Source organism: Mesoplodon bidens (assembly GCF_964165515.1).
Source record: "Mesoplodon bidens genome assembly, chromosome: 9".
Lineage (NCBI taxonomy): Eukaryota > Metazoa > Chordata > Mammalia > Artiodactyla > Ziphiidae > Mesoplodon > Mesoplodon bidens.
This window is the reverse complement of record NC_138166.1, coordinates 57,367,579-57,389,649: the sequence shown is the minus strand read 5'-3', so window position 1 is coordinate 57,389,649 and position 22,071 is coordinate 57,367,579. Positions and strand designations below refer to the sequence as shown.

The 22,071-nt window shown below is 37.0% G+C and overlaps 1 protein-coding gene across 1 annotated transcript in view; it reads left to right on the top strand.

The window, feature by feature from the left end:
- SKAP2 (src kinase associated phosphoprotein 2) overlaps positions 1-22,071 on the top strand; it is a 150,341-nt gene that overhangs the window by 85,292 nt on the left and 42,978 nt on the right. Inside the window, exons 7-9 of the mRNA XM_081243739.1 lie at positions 5,645-5,769; positions 6,639-6,702; positions 7,059-7,196. Of these exons, the coding sequence (XP_081099865.1) occupies positions 5,645-5,769; positions 6,639-6,702; positions 7,059-7,196 (327 nt within the window). The remainder of the gene's footprint in view (positions 1-5,644; positions 5,770-6,638; positions 6,703-7,058; positions 7,197-22,071) is intronic.

The following is a 22,071-nucleotide window of genomic DNA, read 5'->3' as shown; positions in this document are numbered from 1 at the left end:
TCACTGTTTTTTAAATCAAGTTTATTCCTATAGTTGAAAGTGTGTGGCGGTATACAAAAACCACTTGGTTCTTATGCTTGCAGTGTACTTTTTTTTTTTTTTTTTTGGCTGCTGTGTTTTTTTTTGTTTTTTTTTTTTGCAGTACGCAAGCCTCTCACTGTTGTGGCCTCTCCCGTTGCGGAGCACAGGCTCTAGACGCGCAGGCTCAGCGGCCATGGCTCACGGGCTCAGCAGCTCCGCGGCATGTGGGATCTTCCCAGACCGGGGCATGAACCCGTGTCCCCTCCATTGGCAGGCGGACTCTCAACCACTGCGCCACCAGGGAAGCCCCTGGCTGCTGTGTTTTGCAGGATCTTAGTTCCCTGACCAGGGATTGAATCCAGGCTTTTGACAGTGAAAGTGTGGAGTCCTAACCACTGGACCACCAGGGAATTCCCACTTGCAGTGTACTTTTATTTTAAAGAAAAAAAAAAAAGGTTTTATAAATACCTAAAATTTCCTGCCGCCAGACTGTATGAGCGAAACTTTTAATTCTAACTAAAGTGCTTCCCTTTGGACCCATACATATTGCCTATGTTTGTTATTCAGAGCCCTTTGGGGCCCTTAAGTAATAAATATATATGGCATACAGTATTTTTCACTTAAAATAGTAATAATTTGATATTTCCTCATGGTATAACTTGGAACACTGGAAGTATATTTCAAGTGACTGAATTAGCATTGGCAGCTGTATTTCTGTGAGCTATATAAACAAGGAAAATGTTCATGTGTCTTTAACTGAGGGCCTAGAATAACTTACTAATCAGTTGGATAAAGTTTAGTGGGAGGTTTAGTATTAACGGGCATGTTTCCCTCTTTCTTACTAGTGAGCATTAATACTTATGGAAATAGCATGAGTTATTCACTAAGAGGGAAAGGCCTTTTTAAATATAAGAAGCAGATGTTATTAAAAATTTCTGAACACATTTCATATCTTTCTGTTTGCTAGCCATTTGTGCCAAATTAGCATTATTGGTATAAACAACAGAAACCAACTTTGTTTATGCAGGAAAGGAAATTATTGGGAGAATATCAACTCTCAGACAGAGTTGATGGGAAGGCTAAACAGCCAGGCTCAGAAAAGCAGTCAAGGACTAAGGGAGGTGAGGTGGCTGGAACTTCAGCCCAATCCACACCTCCAGGGACAGTCTGACTGGGACACACTGCTGGCCCTGCCAAGCCAGGACTCGTGATGTTGCCTTTGTGCACTGCCACCAATCAGTGAATGCCACTGCTAACAGAAGTGGATTCTGAGCTCTCCCCTGATTCTTTTGTTATTCAGTTCAGATTTAGGTCCCAGGCTGGAGCATCTACTTGACTGATCTGGAACAGGGAAAATCTAAACCTCCCTCCAGCTTCTGTGGTGGGAAGTTGGTTCTGCCCCCTGATGATCTCAGGACTAAAATAGGAAAGATACTTAGATGCTGGGGATCCTCAAATGACAAATGCTCACAACTCATAGGGATGCTAAATGATTTAGAATTATTTAGTTGCTATCTTTATACTGTATTTTAAATGATAAGAGAGTGGTTGGTGTTTTAAGCATATTTTCTGACAGCCAGCAAAAAAGAGAAAAAGCAAGCATATTTGCAATGAAACTAGGACTGACTGGGTTTAGGAAGATGGCAGTGGGGTGGAGGGAGAGAATGTGGTGTCAGTTGATGAAGAAAAGGGAGAAATTAAGAATGATGCTCAATTTTCTGGTTTGGGGGTTTCAATTAATGGAGGTACTGCTTATTGAGAAGGAGGACATGACAAGAAAGATCACAAATAGAGTGGGAGTGGGGATAAGATGATCTCCAGTGTGGGCAAGTTATATTCATTGTGCCTATAGGACATTCAAGAGATGAAACATGTATAGTGAGCAGGTGAAGATTTGGATATTAAGTTCTGAAGCTGGACTGAAAATAGAGAATTATGAGTCACAAGCATATTGATAGGAATTTAATCCCTGGGATTGGATGAGGTTGCCCAGTGAAAACTGTAAAGCAGGAAAAGAACAGGATTTAGAACATAACCCATCATGGCTGTTTAAGAGATAGGCAAAGGTACCGGAGCCCATAAAGCAAGCTGAGAAAGTTGGGCCCAAGTTGCAGGAGGAAATGCAAGCTATAACGCTTATCATCTCTACTGAGACTTCATAAATTACATGTTCTAAAACAGTGGTTTTTCAAACATTAGTGTGTATCAAAATCACCTGGGGTGTTTGCTAAAAACTTAGTTTTGTGGACTCACCCCCAGGGAATCCTATACAGCAAGTTCAGAGTGGTAGCCATTTCTATGTTTTTAACAGGCATCCAAGATGATTCTAACATAGGTGGTTCATGAAATACACTTTGAGAAACACCTTTCTAGGAGACAATGTGAAATGGTTGAAAAAGCAAGGTTTTAGAATCAGACTTATGTTAGGGTCCTGGCTTTTACTACTTTGGTTGTGTGGCTGTAAGCAAGTTGTTTAAGTTTTTTTTTTCCCCGTCAGTGCTGGGGATATAATAAATAACTTCTTTGTCTTAGAATTATTACAAGGTATATATGAGATTGCTGTATTAAATTTCTGGCATATAGAAGGAGTTCAGCAAATAAGATCTGTCTTTTTGGGCTTCTCTGGTGGCGCAGTGGTTAAGAATCCACCTGCCAATGCAGGGCACACGGGTTCAAGCCCTGGTCCAGGAAGATCCCACATGCTGCGGAGCAACTAAGTCGGTGCGCCACAACTACTGAAGCCCATGCACCTAGAGCCGGCGCTCTGCATTTTTAAAAAAAGAAAAAAAAAAGATCTGTCTTTTTGGCACAGAACACAGCTGTAAACCTAAAGCCAATGAAAAAGTAGGAGGAAATAGCATCATTAACCTCATACATTTTGTTTTGTAAGAGATCAGAGCCAACTGCTTTTTACCTCGAACCTACTGAATTAGAATTGTGTAAAATTAAGTTACTGATTTAATAGATTTCATTATCTAGTTTCTCCTGGCAGCCTTCGGTGCTGTAGACATTAAATTCGAACAACATTGATATAGGCAAAGTTAAAGTGTGAAATAGAAGCTGAGGAAAATTGAATAGAGGGACAGACACCTCAAAAATCCTGAGGGTATCAACGTGTTGTAATATACTATAAAAACTAATACTCAGATTAATACTACTCGATCATCAAGAAAAAGTTATGTTTAACAGAATTGTTTGAAAAGTCAGGGAAGTATATATTCCAGAATGATTTCAGTTATAAAAACCAACATTTTAGAGAGTTTTTGGCACTTAAAAGAAATAAACTTCTGCGATTTGAGAAGTTCACTTAGATAAATTACTTTATTAGTCTACTATAGCTCTGGATAAATGAACTTATATGACCTTACTTCCCATTTGATTGGCATGTAACTATTTTTAAGTCAACAAGTGTCTTTGAAACTACCCCAGAAAGCACTGTCGAACTAGCCTATATGTAAATTGCTATAGATTGCCATGTGATGCTAAGGTTTTCTCTTTCTTCTGTGCCTTGAAGAGAAGCTACTGTAAATGGAGAAGGGCAGAGTCTTAGCATACCCATGTCTGCCCATTTTGTGTCGTGAACTTCCTACCTCACGTTGGCTAACTGGAAATATGGCTACTTTATGGTTATGGATTTGCAAAAGCTACTGAGAGTTATGAATTTTCCTTTCCTCCAACTGGTCCTTGAAAATCCTGTTTTTTTCCTGAGAAGTTTAAGGAAATCTCTCAGAAGTATCCTGTATGGCTTTGATATTTGCTTCCAACTACTTCCATTTTTTATCATGAAAATTAAATCCTTTTGCAGTGTAGTGAATCACTGACTAATATTCCTGGAGCACTTATATCTGTACTGGGTGTGTGGGAAGGTGTGTGGGGTGTCTGTTTCAGTGGCAAAGGGGGAAAGGTCTGGTACAGTGTTACTAGCTTTTGTCTCACCATACCTATAATGCTCCCTTGTTTGTTTTAAGTGCTCAGCGTAAATTTGTTGAATGAATGACTTAGTTTTCTTTGAGAATTTTAGAAGAACCAACAGTGCCTAACCATTGTTATTTTAACACCTTTTCCCCAGTATTATTTCTGTAGTTAGGTATTTTGCAAAATGTGTTCTGTGAGTACCAGTTCCATAAAATATTCTGTTAAAAAAGGGTTCCATTGACAAATGATTTGGGGAAATGCTGCACACTAAGTCTTTCTCATAGAAATTTGATCAAATATATTAAGGGCCTCAAGAAGGCTGGACTAACAAAACCTGTTTAACTTTGTTTAATTCAACATTTCCCAAACTTATTTGATCATGGAAACCTGTTAATATCCCATAAACACACTTTGGGAAATGCTGCTCTGATTTTTACAGTTTTCATCTCATAGAGTTTATTGCAGATGTTTTCCACAAAGCAAACTTCAAATTTTGAATTGTTTTTTCAATCATCCAAAGAGATGTAAATTATGACTAAATATGATTAGAATGTCCAGATTTAAGTCAGGAATTACTAACTCAGAGTTTTTGCCTTTGATGTTTTGAACCAGATATGATCTTGATGACCTTTTAAAAATACCTGTTACTTCAGGCATTAAATTAGTACATTTAAGAAAAGGAGATACATATTTTACGGGCACACTAAGCTGAGAGAGCCCTGTACCCCATGATATGGAAGCATTTCTATATTTCCCCTGAGCTCAGTAAAAGAGACAGTCGTCCTTACTCATGATTTTAATATTGTATGTTAATCTAGGAAGTAAACCTATAGCAGTGCCTCTTTTCTCTCAAAATTGTATAACTGGATAAAGTAGGAAAGGCGACTAATTTTATTTTTAGTTTCGGTATTAAATCCTTTGTTTTATTCCTACTTTATTGTCTTTAAAGTAATCTGACTAAAACTGAAGTCATCTTTTCTTTTGACTTTTCATCATATGGGATTCAAATGTGCTTTACTAGTTTAACTGTTCACTGACTGGTTAAGAAACCTACTTTTGTTTTGTTTTGGTAAGAAATGCTTCTGTACTTGCTTTACCACTCCTCTCCATTCAAATACTTTGTTTTCCCCTCACATCTTTTTATAATTAGCAGTTTTGTTTTGCTTTGCTTTTTAAATTTAGAGTTTGATTTGTACCAATTTAGGAGATTTTTAAAAAAGAAAAGTTGTGTTTTAGGGGCTTTTGCGGGGTGGGGAGGTTGGAGGGTGGTGATGAGAGGAGATAGTAGTAAATAAAAGCCCAGCAAGCTTTCAACTAGACGGGTTTTCCCACTGGCTTACCACATCTGAAAGAGCCACGGATTTGTAGTGGGTTTGTCTAGCAAGTTCAAAGTTCCAATTCTTGGATTTTCCCTACATGAAACTGTCATATTTCCATACTTCCTTCTGAATAAGACCATTATCTGCAGACCTCTTCTTTTGGTTCCCTTAGATGTCCTTTTTAAAACCAACCATTCCAAATAACTCTGTAATTTTAGAATTAAAAGTAATACCTAGAAATGTTACTTAAATATTATACTGTGAAAGTAATATGACCAAAAATATTCTATCCAAAAATTTATCAAAAAAATCTAAATAAAAGTTAATCAACTGAATATTTATATTCACTATAGTAAATGAAATTCTAACTTTCATTTTATCTTCAACAGACAAACAACAGAAAGGTGAATTTGCAATAGAAGGCTACAATGTCAGAATGAATAACACTCTTAGGAAGGATGGAAAGAAAGATTGCTGTTTCGAAATCTCTGCTCCCGATAAACGTATCTATCAGGTTGGAGTTTTTATGTTGCCTTGAAATTAAGTTGATAAAACTTGCTGATTTCATTTTTAAAGACATTAACATTTTGTTCAAACAACTCTTTCTGACAAGTTAATAATCATAAAAAATACTGGGTTTTATACATTAAACATTTGTATAAGGGGAAATCAAGTTTTTAAAAATTCCAGATTAGTTCAAGTGATATCTTCTTGAGAGAACAGGAGATATGTAATTTATCAATTACTTCACATGTTGCGTTTTATGTCTATTTTAATGGAACTATGTGATTTCTTAAAAGGATTACATGGCAGAAAGAATAAAATTATCAAAAGAAAAATATCAGAATGTTCATGCATATTGTATTGCTTAGGCTTGTGGGAGAAAAGGAAGGCAAAGGCACGCATCAGCTCTGCAATTCAAGAGCTATCAGCCAGCATCAATATGGAATGCATGTTTAATAAGTTTCAAATATCTGAGATTGCAGTTGAAAGCCAGTTAATTAAGTTGTCAGGTAGTGTGTTGGAATCGGACAAGAACATTTTTAAGAAAGCTGTACCCAGCAGTCTAAAGAAATTCATGGGTGTCTTCTAATTGTCAAGGGCAAATTTTGTTCATCAGTTCTGTCTTTGACATTGATGAAGAGAAGCAGCTTTTTTTCCTGCACAGCTGCCAGCTGCTGATCACAGTTTCAAATCCATCATCCTCTGCTTCAATTACGTAAATTTGTCAAAATTAACTGTACATTATAAGAAGCATCCTTGCAAGGAAAGTAGTACTGGACATGAAGAGAATTGCTAATGGTCTTAAAGAAATGGAAAGAATGCAACATATACCTTTCATTACGGTGGTGCTCTTTATTGCTATCGTTTGTTTTTTATTAGTTCACAGCAGCTTCTCCCAAAGATGCTGAAGAATGGGTACAGCAGCTGAAATTTGTATTACAAGGTAAGAGCAATCAATTGAACAAGTTATTACAGTCTTTAAGTACTGGATAACTGAATAAGTTGGAGTTTCATACAAAGAAACTTATTGACTTCTGTGAGAAATGACTAAAAGAACATGACTGGTATTAATACATACCATTTGCTTCAGATTAATAAAAGCATCTTTTCTGTAAGTACCATTTGGCAACTTTGAAATTCACATACTTACACCACAATCAATTTTTTTAAATGTTTAAGTTAAGGATATAGCATATAACAATATTGCGACTTTGTAGGGCTGCATTAATTTAGGTAATAGGGTTTTGAAAACCTCTTTTGCATTCTTTAAAATTCTGCTTCCTGAAACATGTTTTGTAGATATGGGGTCTGATGTTATTCCTGAGGATGATGATGAAAGAGGGGACTTATATGATGATGTTGATCATTCTCTACCAATCAGCAGTTCACCAGCAAGCAGCCAGCCAATTGATGATGAAATTTATGAAGAACTTCCAGGTATTTATTTATGGTGATTCATTTAAGGATTTTAGGGATTTTTTTTAATGTCATATATCATCAAGAGAAGAAAATGGTGAGCTATTAAAAACAAGGACAAAGAAAATCTTCAAAACTCTGTTTCACGAAAAGGGCTCTGCTTGAGGTATTTCAAGTGAGTGGATATACTTTTATGAAAAGTGAATGGAATGTTAAAATGAAGCAGATACAGTCCTAATCTCATGGGACTTTTGGCTCATTAACATTGTTTATGCTACATAATTTTTTAATTAAAAAACTGACTTGCCTTACAGTTTTTTCCAGCAACTCACACATCATTTTTTATTTATACATCTTGGAACTTCCATTAACCAGAAGTTCTATGCACACCCCATATGTCAACAACTTCTGCCTCATATATTCCTCCTTGCTGTAGTGTATTGCATTGTCTTGGAGGAATATCGTTGAACTATAAACAAAGGCCTTTTGAGGCTTGAAGTTTTCGTACTTGATATTTTATCATTCTACATTTTCAGGCATGGTTTAGTGTTTATATGCCTCAGTATCCGTTATGTAACATAAATTTAATTGTCTATTAGCTCTTTGGCTTGTAGTTTTGAGGGTCAACCTAAAACAGAAAGAACATTTAGGGGATTATTACGTTACTACTACTCTAGGTTGAAATGAGCCTTTTTCTGGTTATTAAAAAAATCAGCCATTAGAGAAGGAAAAGGGATTATAAGTAATATGTATGATATTTAACTGACATCTCATGTAGAAAGGCTATTTTTCTTTGAATAGAATGATTTAACAACAGTATAAACCTTTACAAATGATTTAACAATACCTAAAATGTTCAAAATTAACATACAAATATGATGTTCAGTGTAGTAAGCAGAGCATAATAACTAGCACATGGACTTTAGAGTGAAAAAGTTTAAATTCTGACTATACCATTTACTAGCTCAGTGACCTTAAAAGTCAGTTTTTTCCTCTATAAAATAATGATAATTTCATGAAGGGGGTGGTAGTAATTGACGTCATAGATCTACAGCCCTCAGCACAGTGCTTGAGTCATAGCACACCCACAATAACGTGTCACATCATCATTATTATTTTCATTATTATATCTGGTAAATTCTGCACATGCTTATATGGAGTTATAATAATGGTTTTCTGACCAAGTAAGAATTAATGATTGTAATGGGATTATAAACCCAAGATATTAAAAAAATTGCTCAAAATATGCATCTACATATTCTTTTTTTTAACATCTTTATTGGAGTATAATAGTTTTACAATGTTGTGTCAGTTTCTGCTGTATAACAAAGTGAATCAGCTATATATAAACATATATCCCCATATCGCCTCCCTCTTGCGTCTCCCTTCCACCCTCCCTATCCCACCCCTCTAGGTGGTCACAAAGCACCGAGCTGATCTCCCTGTGCTATGCAGCTGCTTCCCACTACCTATCTATTTTACATTTGGTAGTGTATATGTATGTCCATGCCACTCTCTCACTTCGTCCCAGCTTACCCTTCCCCCTCCCCATGTCCTCAAGTCCATTCTGTACGTCTGTGTCTTTATTCCTGTCCTGTTCCTAGGTTCATCAGAACCTTTTTTTTTTTTAGATTCCATATATATGTGTTAGCATACGGTATTTGTTTTTCTCTTTCTGACTTACTTCACTCTGTATGACAGACTCTAGGTCCATCCACCTCACTACAAATAACTCAATTTCATTTCTTTTTATGGCTGAGTAGTATTCTATCGTATATATCTGCCACATCTTCTTTTTTTTTTTTTTTTTTTTCGGTACGCGGGCCTCTCACTGTTGTGGCCTCTCCCATTGCGGAGCACAAGCTCTGGACGTGCAGGCCCAGTGGCCATGGCTCACGGGCCCAGCTGCTCTGTGGCATGGGGAATCTTCCCGGACCGGGGCACGAACCCATGTCCCCTGCATTGGCAGGCAGACTCTCAACCACTGCACCCCCAGGGAAGCCCCTGTGCCACATCTTCTTTATCCATTCATCTGTCGTTGGACACTTAGGTTGCTTCCATGTCCTGGCTATTGTAAATAATGCTTCAATGAACATTGTGGTACATGACTCTTTTTGAATTATGGTTTTCTCAGGGTATCTGCCCAGTAGTGGGATTGCTGGGTTGTATGGTAGTTCTGTTTTTAGTTTTTTAAAGAACCTCCATACTGTTCTCCATAGTGGCTGTATCAATTTACATTCCTACCAACAGTGCAAGAGGGTTCCCTTTTCTCCATACCCCCTCCAGCATTTATTGTTTGTAGATTTTTTTTTTTTTTTTTTTTTTTTTTTTGTGGTACGCGGGCCTCTCACCGTTGTGGCCTCTCCCCTTGCGGAGCACAGGCTCTGGACGCGCAGGCTCAGCGGCCATGGCTCACGGGCCCAGCCGCTCCGCGGCATGTGGGATCCTCCCAGACCGGGGCATGAACCCGTGTCCCCTGCATCGGCAGGCGGACTCCCAACCACTGCGCCACCAGGGAAGCCCTGTAGATTTTTTGATGATGGCCATTCTGACTAGTGTGAGGTGATACCTTATGTACTTTTGATTTGCATTTCTCTAATGATTAGTGATGTTGAGCATCCTTTCATGTGTTTGTTGGCAATCTGTATATCTTCTTTGGAGAAATGTCTATTTAGATCTTCTGTGCATTTTTGGATTGGGTTGTTTGTTTTTTTGATATTGAGCTTCATGAGCTGCTTGTATATTTTGGAGATTAATCCTTTGTCCATTGATTTGTTTGCAAATATTTTCTCCCATTCTGAGGGTTGTCTTTTCGTCTTGTTTATAGTCTGCTTTGCTGTGCAAAAGCTTTGAAGTTTCATTAGGTCCCATTTGTTTATTTTTGTTTTTATTTCCATTTCTCTAGGAGGTGGGTCAAAAAGGATCTTGCTGTGATTTATGTCAAAGAGTGTTCTTCCTGTGTTTTCTTCTAAGAGTTTTAAGAGTGTCTGGCCTTACATTTAGGTCTTTAATCCATTTTGAGTTTATTTTTGTGTATGGTGTTAGGGAGTGTTCTAATTTCATTCTTTTACATGTAGCTGTACAGTTTTCCCAGCACCACTTATTGATGAGGCTGTCTTTTCTCCACTGTATATTCTTGCCTCCTCTGTAAAAGATAAGTTGACTGTATGTGTGTGGTTTTATCTCTGGGCTTTCAATCCTGTTCCATTGATCTATATTTCTGTTTTTGTGCCAGTACCATACTGTCTTGATTACTGTAGCTTTGTAGTATAGTCTGAAGTCAGGGAGCCTGATTCCTCCAGCTCCATTTTTCTTTCTCAAGATTGCTTTGGCTATTCGGGGTCTTTTGTGTTTCCATACAAACTGTGAAATTTTTTTGTTCTAGTTCTGTGAAAAATGCCATTGGTAAGTTGATAGGGATTGCATTGAATCTGTAGATTGCTTTGGGTAGTATAGTCATTTTCACAGTGTTGATTCTTCCAATCCAGGAACATGGTATATCTCTCCATCTGTTTGTATCATCTTTAATTTCTTTCATCAGTGTCTTATAGTTTTCTGCATGCAGGTCTTTTGTCTCCTTAGGTAGATTTATTCCTAGGTATTTTATTCTTTTTGTTGCAATGGTAAATGGGAGTGTTTCCTTAATTTCTCTTTCAGATTTTTCATCATTAGTATATAGGAATGCCAGAGATTTCTGCACATTAATTTTGAATCCTGTTACTTTACCACATTCATTGATTAGCTCTAGTAGTTTTCTGGTAGCATCTTTAGGATTCTCTATGTATAGTATCATGTCATCTGCAAACAGTGACAGCTTTACTTCTTCTTTTCTGGTTTGGATTCCTTTTATTTCTTTTTCTGGTTTGATTGTTGTGGCTAAAACTTCCAAAACTATGTTGAATAAGAGTGGTGAGAGTGGGCATCCTTGTCTTGTTCCTGATTTTAGAGGAAATGGTTTCATTTTTTCACCATTGAGTCATAGCACACCCACAGTAAATTGTCACATCATCATTGTTATTTTCATTATTATATCTGGTAAATTCTGCAAGTGATTGTATGGAGTTATAATAATGGTTTTCTGACCAAGTAAGAATTAATGATTGTAATGGGATTATAAATCCAAGATATTATAAAAATTACTCAAAATATACATCTACATGTTGTCTTTTACTACCCTACCAGAAGATGATTACTATAAAAGCATGATTTTGTGGGGAATGGTAATCTGTGTATTTCTATTATTTTAATAGAACTATATGTTTATAGCTCCTTCCTTTCTGATTTATCTCAAGGAAATGCCATCTACCATAGCCTTGGTTATCCTCAAGTAGGGAAGAATATTCCCTGACTGCTTGTCTTTAGTCACACCATACCACTAATACAGTTATTTTAGTCTTTATGTTCAGAAGAGCTTGTGAGAAAGTATACTGATGTAAAATGGAAGAGTGTCGTACCTTTAAATATGATATTACTGCAATAGACACTTCATTCCTTTAAAACACTGCAGTGAATGGGTTACATTACAATTGCTGAATTGACTGTTAATTAAGTTCTGTGTTTCTTCAACTTGCTCATCCTCTCCCCGTCCCCCCAAATAAAAAATTGGTCAGGAATAAAGAGCACATATTTATAGCACTTTCATACTAAAGATCTAAGGAAGAGTGCCTGTAAGTAGCTTGAAATCTTAAAAATGTGAAACATCTTTTATTTTCTCTCACTGCAGATGTTCTTCTTCATCACTTGTTTTGGCCTGGGGCCACATAATCATTGTAAATAACTGGTTACTCTTGAAGTAGTCTTACTTCTTTCTGTGGTACTGGAAGAAATCTAAGCTGCTCTGGTATTCCTTGCCCCTGCCTGGGATCCCAGTTGCTGTACAAAGTGATTGAGTTTGATAGAGCCTGCAACTGTGCCCCTGGGAAGGAAGCTGGTGTAGGCAGCTGTGGAATGTCTAGTTCTTCTTTCTTCCCCAGTGTAACCGAGAGCCACTTCAGTGCCTGCACAGTTCAGGGTGGTCGAGTTTGAGCCACCCACTAGAGAGGGGATTTTTTTTTGGTGAAAACCCTGAAGTTGGCTCTTAGAGTTAGAGGTTTTGTTTGATCAAATATCTAAAACTAGAACAGCAACTTTTTTCTTTCAGAAATGCTCTCTCAGGAGAAGAGTTAAGCTAATTGCTTTCACTTCTGTGAAATATGAATATAATTTTGAGAGGAGGTGAAAACAGTGGAAAAGCAGTGAACATACTTATAAACTGTTGGTATTTTTCCAGTTCTGTACAAATAACTGTGTATATCAGAAATCTTACTGGTTAAATTCCCAGAATTAATTAATACTATCATTTCAACACGATTTTCTGTCCATTACATGTAGTTGAAAATTAATTCTCTTAGTTGAAAGATGAAGCATAAAATGTGCTTGAAGAAAAATCTAAGCATTCAACATGTTACTTTAAAGCACAAAGTTATTTTTCTGAGAAAGCAGAGCTCTTACTCAAATAAATGTATTTTTAAAATGCGAAATAAACTTGCAGTGTTTTAAGTCTCAAGAATAATAAGAAGAAAACATTGTTTAAAAATTGTATTATAAAATATCCCTTGAAAAATGTTTATAATTTTATGGGAGTGTAAATAGTTTCATTGTTTTCATTGTTTTTCAGTTAGAATATTCTAACTATTACAGCAGCTTCTCTTTAATTTCTTGTTCATTAAATTTTAACTAACTTCACAAAAGAATAGGAATAAATTTGTAAGGTTCTTTGCATTTAGGGTATTTATACATATGTAGAGAAGAATTGAGACAATGACATTTCTGGGGAATATTAAAGACATTTGGCTTTTCTTCAAATATCCTAATGCTTTGACATCTTTCATATCTTAGTACCTATTAGCATAGGTCAGTCATGTTTGATTACGTGGTGATATTACTATTGCATATTTGTGTTTGCAAAGCTAATATTTTGATCAAAGTGTGTTAAACTGTTTCATAACACAGTAATGAGTTCATTTGGCTTAGCACAAATTTCAGACGTTATTACTCATTTTTTCATTAGAAATACAGAAGAAGGTTTTTGTTTGAATTTGAATCTCGAAAGGGGAAAGCAATACTTGGTAAATTGCTGCAGAAACCAACCTAGCTTGCTCTTCTCTTCTAGTTACCATGTCACCTGTAATTTTTTTCTATAATGTCAGGAAATTCTGCAGAAATAACACAACAAAAAGATTTTTTAAGATGTAGGCTCAATAAAATCGGCCTAGTATCAAGAGTGGTAACTGCCTGTTTAGCCTATTAAATTTGTAGATTTCAGGGGAATTGCCTTTGAAATTCTTCTGGCAAGTGGACAGGAGGAGAGAGGGTAGCATAAAATAGGTCAACAAATTTCTAATCCCATTAACCTATTTTTTTAAGTGTTAATTCATTCTTTTCTTTTTTTTTAATATTGTAATGATAGATTGAACCATTCTAAGCCAGAAAAGGATGTTTTTATTCTTTGGTCATTCAATTACATTTTAAATTTATTCAGTCCAACTATCTGCATCTAAAATGGAATATAAAGTAAATTGCAGCTATAAATTTTTTCCATGAAACTATTCTATATATATATATATATATATATATATATATATATATATACCCATAAAAAAGAACAGAGTTTGAGCACTTAAATTTGAAGCAATCTCCAGCAAATGACATGAAAGCCAACTTAATAAATAGTTACAACCCCCCCCAAAATACATTTTAGCTTTATTTTCTTACTGAGTAATTATCACTCATATTACCAAGTTAATAACAAGATTATAGAAGACCCTGGAGTCTCTGGTATTAACATCATTCCTGATTTTACCAAACAATTTTTTTTTCACATTCCTTCTTTGGAATGCCGTGGAAAGATGCCAGTTGACTTTCACAGAATCACACATATTCAGCCTTTTAATATTGTTAGTCCAGGCAGCCTGCTGGCATTCCTTTTCCTTAAACTATGGTACTGAATTATAAAGTGTGGTGATATGGTGTCCTGTTATATGGTATGATAGATAACTAGATTATCATTTTTTGGATGGTTTCAGCTCTGAACTCTGCTGAGAAGGTTATCTGAAGTTATAGAATATAAGGAAAACATCCATAAATTAGAGTGACCGCACACATCTAATTATAGTTTTATCTTTGCTGAATATAAATGTGATTTTAGGGTTCTTCAATGTTGCCTCTTTCATAATACAGCATGAAGCTTTGAGATGTAATTTTGCTTGTCATGTTGCTTTTCTCTACTTTGCCGTTGGCATTGCAAACAAATTCTCTTCATTACAAGAGATGGTTTAATACATATTAAAACCCGAAATACCTGTGTGCATGCAAAACATATATTTCTAACTGTAGAGAAATAAACTAGCCTATTTTTGCAACTTGGCGCTACCTCTGTGGTTCTCAACCACGGGAGATTTTGGTCCCCAGGGTGCATTTAATGACTGAACTCCTGGAGGCATTTTTGGTTGCCACAGCTGGTTGTGTGTGTGTGTGTGTGTATGTTGCAGCATCTAATGGGTAGGTGCCAGGGATGCTGCTAAACATCCTGCAAAGCACAGGACGGCCACCACTACAAAGAATTATCTGACCCAAAATGTCAGTAGTGCCGAGGTTGAGAAACTCTGTTATATAGGTATAATAGATGGCTTTTGGTTTATCACCTGTTGTGTGTGTGTGTTCCCGTAAAACTTTATATACAAAAACAGGCACTCCTTGAGCTATAGTTTGCCAACCCCTGAACTTGCAGTTCTCTTCCATTTGCCTTCTGACCCATTTATATCCCGCACCTTTACAGTGCTTAGCATACAGAAGGAGCTTAATAATGATTGATTAAGCTAGTGAATTAGATGCGAGCAATAAAACCACTAGATTACAGTGTTAAAGGAGCAGAAACAAGAAGTTAATTACTAGGGGTGTAATGGTTAACGGACAAGAGAAAGAGACATTTGTTGGCAGCTTCATGGTTTGAGGTGAAGTCATTTGTGATTAGTCATCATCACAGACCTTGAACTGTGAAGGGACAAAGAATCACCAGTAGCAGTGAGATACAGAGCAAGAGACTTGGCATCTGAGCCTCAATTTCCTTATTTATGAAATGAGGAGGTCATTTCCATCTTCAAGATAATATAGCAGATACATGGGTTTAAGGGAGTGAAACAGATCCGATCCAGATGCTGGCGATATGACTTGGGTTGTGGGACATTACAGCTCTCAGTTTCCTGCTCTATAACGAGGCCGATAATTCCTCCTTTAAAGAGTGATTAGGATGGTTTAGCGCAGGGTTTCTCAACCTCAGCACTGTTGACATTCTGGGCCAGAAAATTCTTCGTGTAGGGGCTGACTTGTGCATTGTAAATGTTTAGCAGCATCCCTGGTCTACGCCACTAGATGCTCGTAACACCTCTATAATGTGACAACCAAAAAAGCCTTTAGACATTGCCCAGGGTTTATCACCTTTTTATCTGTGTCTCTTGAGTTGTAAAAACCCATAACCCATGCTTCGTATGAGTTTATTTTTATGGACAAAACATAGGTTTTCTTATATAAGTAAAGCTAGGAATACATAGAATGGCTCTAGGTCATAAGGGACCAGCTGGACTTGTCTGTCACTATTTACTTCAAGGGACTGAGGAGTCTTAGAGAAATGAGAAACCCATGAAAGATGAAAAAGAAAAAAAGAGGGCTTCCCTGGTGGCGCAGTGGTTGAGAGTCCGCCTGCCGATGCAGGGGACACGGCTTCGTGCTCCGGTCCGGGAAGATCCCACATGCTGCTAAGTGGCTGGGCCCGTGAGCCATGGCCGCTGAGCCTGCGCGTCCAGAGCCTGTGCTCCGCAACGGGAGAGGCCACAACGGTGAGAGGCCCGCATACTGCAAAGAAAAAAAAAAAAAAAAGAGAAAGAAGAAAAAAGGAGGGAAGCATTTTCTCCATTTTAATGAGCTGCGATCTGTGAAGGGAGAGTTTTTTTTAATATTGTAAATATGTGTCTTTCTTGTATAGACACTTGGCTTATCCTATTCTGATAGGGTTGTTCATTTCAGACTGAAGTGAAAGACCTATGGATGAAGGATTGGATCTTCTTAAAGGGAGTCAGGCCACCTGGGACAATGCAGGGCCAAGCAATTCCAAGGCCACCTGGAATTTGACAGGTGGCTCTAAGAGGAGAGGAAATCCAATAATGGGGTTTCTCTTCCTTTTGGGGCCTGGATTTTGAGGAGATTAATGGGGCTGAGATGGCAGGAAAAATGGTCTCTGCTCCTGAAGGTCAACAGGGAGTCCCCGAGGGGCCCTACTAGGGGGATCAGTGAAGATGCACTCACCTGAGGGTACGTCACACCATGCCACATCAGGTGGTTCTTTATTATTCTCTGCACATTTCCCTTTTGCTGTTTCTGAATCTTAATTTTTAAATCTTTACTTACAAACTATAGATGCTCACTGGAAGAACCTTAAATATCGCTGATGGACATAAAGTTAATAAGTGAAAGTCATTCACCTTCTACTCTAAGTAAGCATTGTTAACAGTTTGATATAAATCTTTTGTCTTTTTTTTAGCCCATTTACAAATATGCAATGTTTATACTTAAAAAAAAGGGATCCTTCTTTTCATTTACTTTCTTCTGCCTTTTCTTTTAATTCCTTTCCTTTCATTTTCTTCCTGCTTCCTTATTACTTTCTTCCTTTTCTCATTCTGTTATTTTCCTCCCTTCCCTTTTCTGTTTCCATTCTTTCTTTTCTTCCTTGCTTTTACTTCTTTCATTCCACAAATATTTTTGAGCACCTGTTATGTGGCAGGCATTGTACCTAGGTGCTAGAAATCCCTCTGCATTCTTACACAGGCCCTAAATGGGTGCAGCTACACCTTTCCTTTCTGGCCCAAACCCCTTGACTTATGACTACATCCTTAATTCCCCATGTTTATTTATGTCATATACATATATATGTACATATACATATATATATTATTCGTGTCTCATGACATGAATTAGTTGTTTTTGTTTTTCTGATACATGAATCCTGTCTTCTGGCAGACGGTGTCAAAACTATCGTGACACCTTCTCTCAAGGCACCCTCCACTTCCCCTCTTCCTCTCCATCTGTCTCTTATCTACTGGCTCCTCTCGCTGACCCATACAGAATACCTTTCTCTGTATCCGTGACCAGTAAATTGTGGCTGAGCAAGGACTTTGGAGGCAAACACGCATTGCTTTGAATCCCAGTTCTGCTCCTCACTATGTACTTTAGCCAAAAGAAAAGTGAACACAGAGGTAAGGTGGAGAGTCCAAGAAACAATAGTGAACATAGAAATAGGTAAAATATGTCAGTAATGTTAATTTTGATTATTTTTCAATGAGCTTTTTTTTTTTAATTTTAAAAAGAGTTAACACTAAATTTAGCTTATAATTTTAAAAATTAGCTGGGGCAAGATGGAGATGTGGGGTAGTGCTAGTATGCCAAGTGTTGTCTTATTCAGGAGGAAGGAGGAGAGAAATGCTGAGTAATTGTAGTCTTTGTTAGGAAATGCATGTTAAAATTTTAGAGTAAGTACTAAATAAGTAGGAATGCAATCTTAGGGTTCCCAAAGCAGCAGAAGGGAAATAAAAGATGATCACAGAAAAAATTTTAAATCCAAAAGAAGGCAGGAAGTAAGAAAAAGGAGCAAAGGGAAAATATAGTTTAAAAAAAGCCCAAATATAAAAATAATTACAGTAAATGTAACTTGATTAAAATAATCTATTAAAAGACATAAATTATCACATTGGATTTTTTAAAAAAAATCTAGCAGCATTCTTAGAAGAGATAGTCCTGAAACTAAACCACATAGAAATTTTCAGAGTAAGGGAATGAAAATAGATACACCACACAACGCTATTCAAAGAAAGCTACTATAGCAGTGTTAACATCAGATAATGTAGAATGTAAGGCATAAAGCAATAATAGGACTACAGAATGTCAGTATATAATAATAGTAAAAGAAGATAAAGTTTAAATGCATCTAACTATATAACTTTGAAGCCTATAAAGAAAAAACTCATAAGACAAGTTTGAGAAATCCTCAATCACCATGGGAGATTTTCACATACCACTTTTAGAAACTGATAAACCAAGGAGGCAAAAAATTAATAACTATATGGAAGATTTGAACCAAAATTTTTTTTTTTTTTTTTTGTGGTACACGGGCCTCTCACCGTTGTGGCCTCTCCCTTTGCGGAGCACAGGCTCCGGACCCACAGGCTCAGCGGCCATGGCTCACAGGCCCAGCCGCTCTGCAGCATGTGGGATCTTCCCGGACTGGGGCACAAACCTGTGTCCCCTGCATCGGCAGGCGGACTCTCAATCACTGCGCCACCAGGGAAACCCCAAAAAATTTTAAAAATTGATTTAATCTATCTAAAAAGATACATGTTCTTTTCAGTGCACACAGAATATTCATGGAAATTGACTATAGTATATAAGTTCATAACTGAAATATCAACAAATTTCAATGAATCTATATTATACAGACTATGTTCCTTAACTACAATGAAATTTAGTTAGAAGCCAGCACTAAAAAGATAGTTTAAAATACCCAAGCTCCTGTTTGGAGCTAAAAAATAAATTTCTGAATAGCTCATGAGTTAAAAGAAGAAATCACAAAGGAAATTACAAAATATGTAGTTCTGAAAGACAATGAAAATAGTACAGATAAAAACTTGTGGCATGGTACTTTGAACCATATCTAGAGAGATATGGTGAGGAATAAGACAAATGAGAAAATTAATCCCTAATGAACTTGAGATGAGAGAACAATTTGAAAAAAAGACTATAAAATAAATACGTTTAAATGATTAAAAAGATAAAGGAAAGAACAGAAGCTTTAACAAGAGAAAAAGATCCTATGGAAAAAGGACCAGATTTCTTTTCTAATGAACCAAATAGAATCACTAGAAATTATTGATGGTTTGGAGTATTTAACCACCAAATTCTAAATTTTCAGACTCACATATTTATGTTTACATTGCCTATGGAACCATTAGAATACATATTAAAAATTATGAACCAGAAGGTAAGCAAATGTCAACCACTCTAGTCATATTAAAATGCTAACATTTATAAAACAAGGAGAAAAATCACACTAATGGAGCTGGGCTATTAAGATTTTTCTGTGAACCTTAGGTGAAGAATCCTAAAAGTGTGCCAGAAGGTCAGGTATTCACACTATAGGTTTTGTATCTATACATAAGTGAGTACTTTACCTTTTAACATCGAGAAATCTCAATAATTATTTTCAAGGCATAGCTTCTCATCACCTTTGTATCAGACTTTTTAACTGGAGTCTTCATTCTGCCGATATGATTTGCCTCCCATGTAGAGTATAAACAGATCAGAGCCCGCCTTTGTTTTTAATTCTTCTATGCTTTCGTCAGATAGAATATGATCAAGTTTGTTGTAGTTTCACAGAAAGTCATTTTCTTCTTTAGGTCCCCCCCCAAAATCTCTCTCTCCCTCTCACACACACACACACACACACGCACATGCGTATACCTACATGAACATACATCTATAGCGACAGTCTGCAGCAGGAGAGCATCCAGCTTCACTATTTTTGCAGATAGGTCAGCTGGGAATATTAGCTTCCTAAGAGTCTTCAAGCTGCTTAGTTTAAAGCAGTGATTAATAAGAATGGACAGGTTCAACAAAATGTCAGTGATAAATATAAGCACTCTTCATATCTGGCCTCAGCAAGTGCTGCAGCTGAGCAATGAAAAGCCTTCAACAAAGTGGGGGAAAAAATCCAGTCCAACTTCATTAAGCTCAAGTGAAATTTGACCTTGATTTTGTTTCAAATAAAACATTCTTCTATAGATTTGTCGCTCTTTATTAGAACTTCTTTAGAATTCTTACAAAGAAATGACAACTCCTTATACCTACTTATCCGTTAGTCCCTTTGTCCCCTATTACAGGAGTTGAGATGGGGTGGAAAATTTTTCTCATAGACGGATAAGAAAATTCATTTGCAGAGTGGTATTTTGGAACTCTCATTGGAACCAGATCCCAACTCTCCTGCCTCCTCGTCTGGGCCTCTTTCCACATTCCTGATCACAGTTCAAGGAGCCGCAGCTTAACTTTGCTTCTTTATCTTTTGCATAAAAATTCTTGGGAGAGCTCTCTTTGGTCTCTGTTTCCGTTGTCTCTTCACCAGCTCGCTCCGAAGCCCTGGCAAGTTGATTTTCTCTCCTGATCCCTTACCTAAAACAGCTCCCTCAGAGTCACCAGTCTCTCCCAGTCATCAGTCTCTATCCTCAAATTCATTACTGGAAATTTTGTTTTACTGGACACCCCTTTCTTTTGGAAACTGTCTCCTTCTTTGGCCTTTCCCATTTTTAGTTGTTACATGTAATATTTATAAATAAGCATCTTGGCCCTGTTTTAGATTTCCTCATTTCCTGATGCTTGCTGATTGTTTCAGATTGTTTTCCTATTTACCCTTTATTTCTTTAATGGTAGAGCTTTTGGTTTCTACTTTATCTTTTCTTATTTTCTCATTATATGTTCTTATTATTATGCATCTAATTAATTGATTGAAAAAATATTTTTTGAAAACCTATTACATGCTAGATTCTGTTCTAGCTGTTGGGAGTTTAGGCGTAAAAAGGACAGATCATAGTAAGTGCTACAAAGATAAGTGGATGATGGGAAAAGAGCGACTATTTTATACTCTGTAGTCAAGGAAGAGGTGACATTTAAACTGAAACCTCTTGGCTAAAACTGGTACATAAATGCAAAAAGCCAAATGAAGCACCTTCTAGGCACAGGGGACACCGAGTACCAAGGCCCTGAGGCTGGAGAATGCTGAGGTGTTCAGGAACCAGAAAGGAGGGCCAAAGGTAGCCATGCAGAGAGAGGTTAGAATGAAATTGTAGAGCTAGGCAAAAGCCAGGTCAAGCAGGACCTCTGCAGGCCAGAAGTGATGTTTATGCAGTCTTGTGTGCATAAATGACACCTGAAAAATGTGTGCTGAGTTACTAAAGTGAAGCTGACTTGTTTAAGTATGTGAGGTTGCCCATGTACATCAAAAGCTATTCAATGTTCCTATGTGATGAAAAATTTGGATTTGAAAGCTCTTTCTCTCTTTACACTCTCTCCGGGGCAACTTTGTACCTTCAAGTATGATTACATATACAGGCATATAGTTGGAGCAAAGTAAAACATCTTCACTCAGTAGCTAGTGATTCTGCCTCTAAATCCTCATCCATCGCCAGCTCTCTACTCACTCAGTCTTTGATGATTTCTTACCTGCAACATTACAAGAGCTCCTAAGTGCTCTCCCTACTTCCTGTGTGTGTGTCTCTCTCATCAAACAACCTAATAATCTGTTCTACACACTGCCAGCAGATTGATCTTCCTAAAACACAGCATAGTCAAATTAATTCCATGCTCAATAACCTTTATGGGTCACCATTGCCGAGTTTGGTCAGTCCCAAACCCCTTCCATGATCTGACTCACATTTACCTTTCCAGTCACATTTGTGCCGCTTAGACCCCTTACGCCGGACAGACTGAACTCTTAACCACTCTTTACTCCTGCTCTGTGCCTCGCCTCAGTGCCTTCATCACTTACATTGCACTAGGTGCCTTGTACTAAATCAATATGTTGAGCTAATGAAGTAATTAAAGGACAAAAATTCAGTCAAATAGCATATAGATAAAACTTTTGGTTGATTAAGTTTTTCATTTTTCTATCCATAAAGTTCACAATCAGCTCTAACATATTTTCTAATATATTGCATTATCTACAAGATACAGAGTGGATACTGAGATGGTGAATAGCCCTTGTCATCAAATATGCTATAATTTAATCAGAGAAATGGGTATATGAATATCTAACTATAGAAGA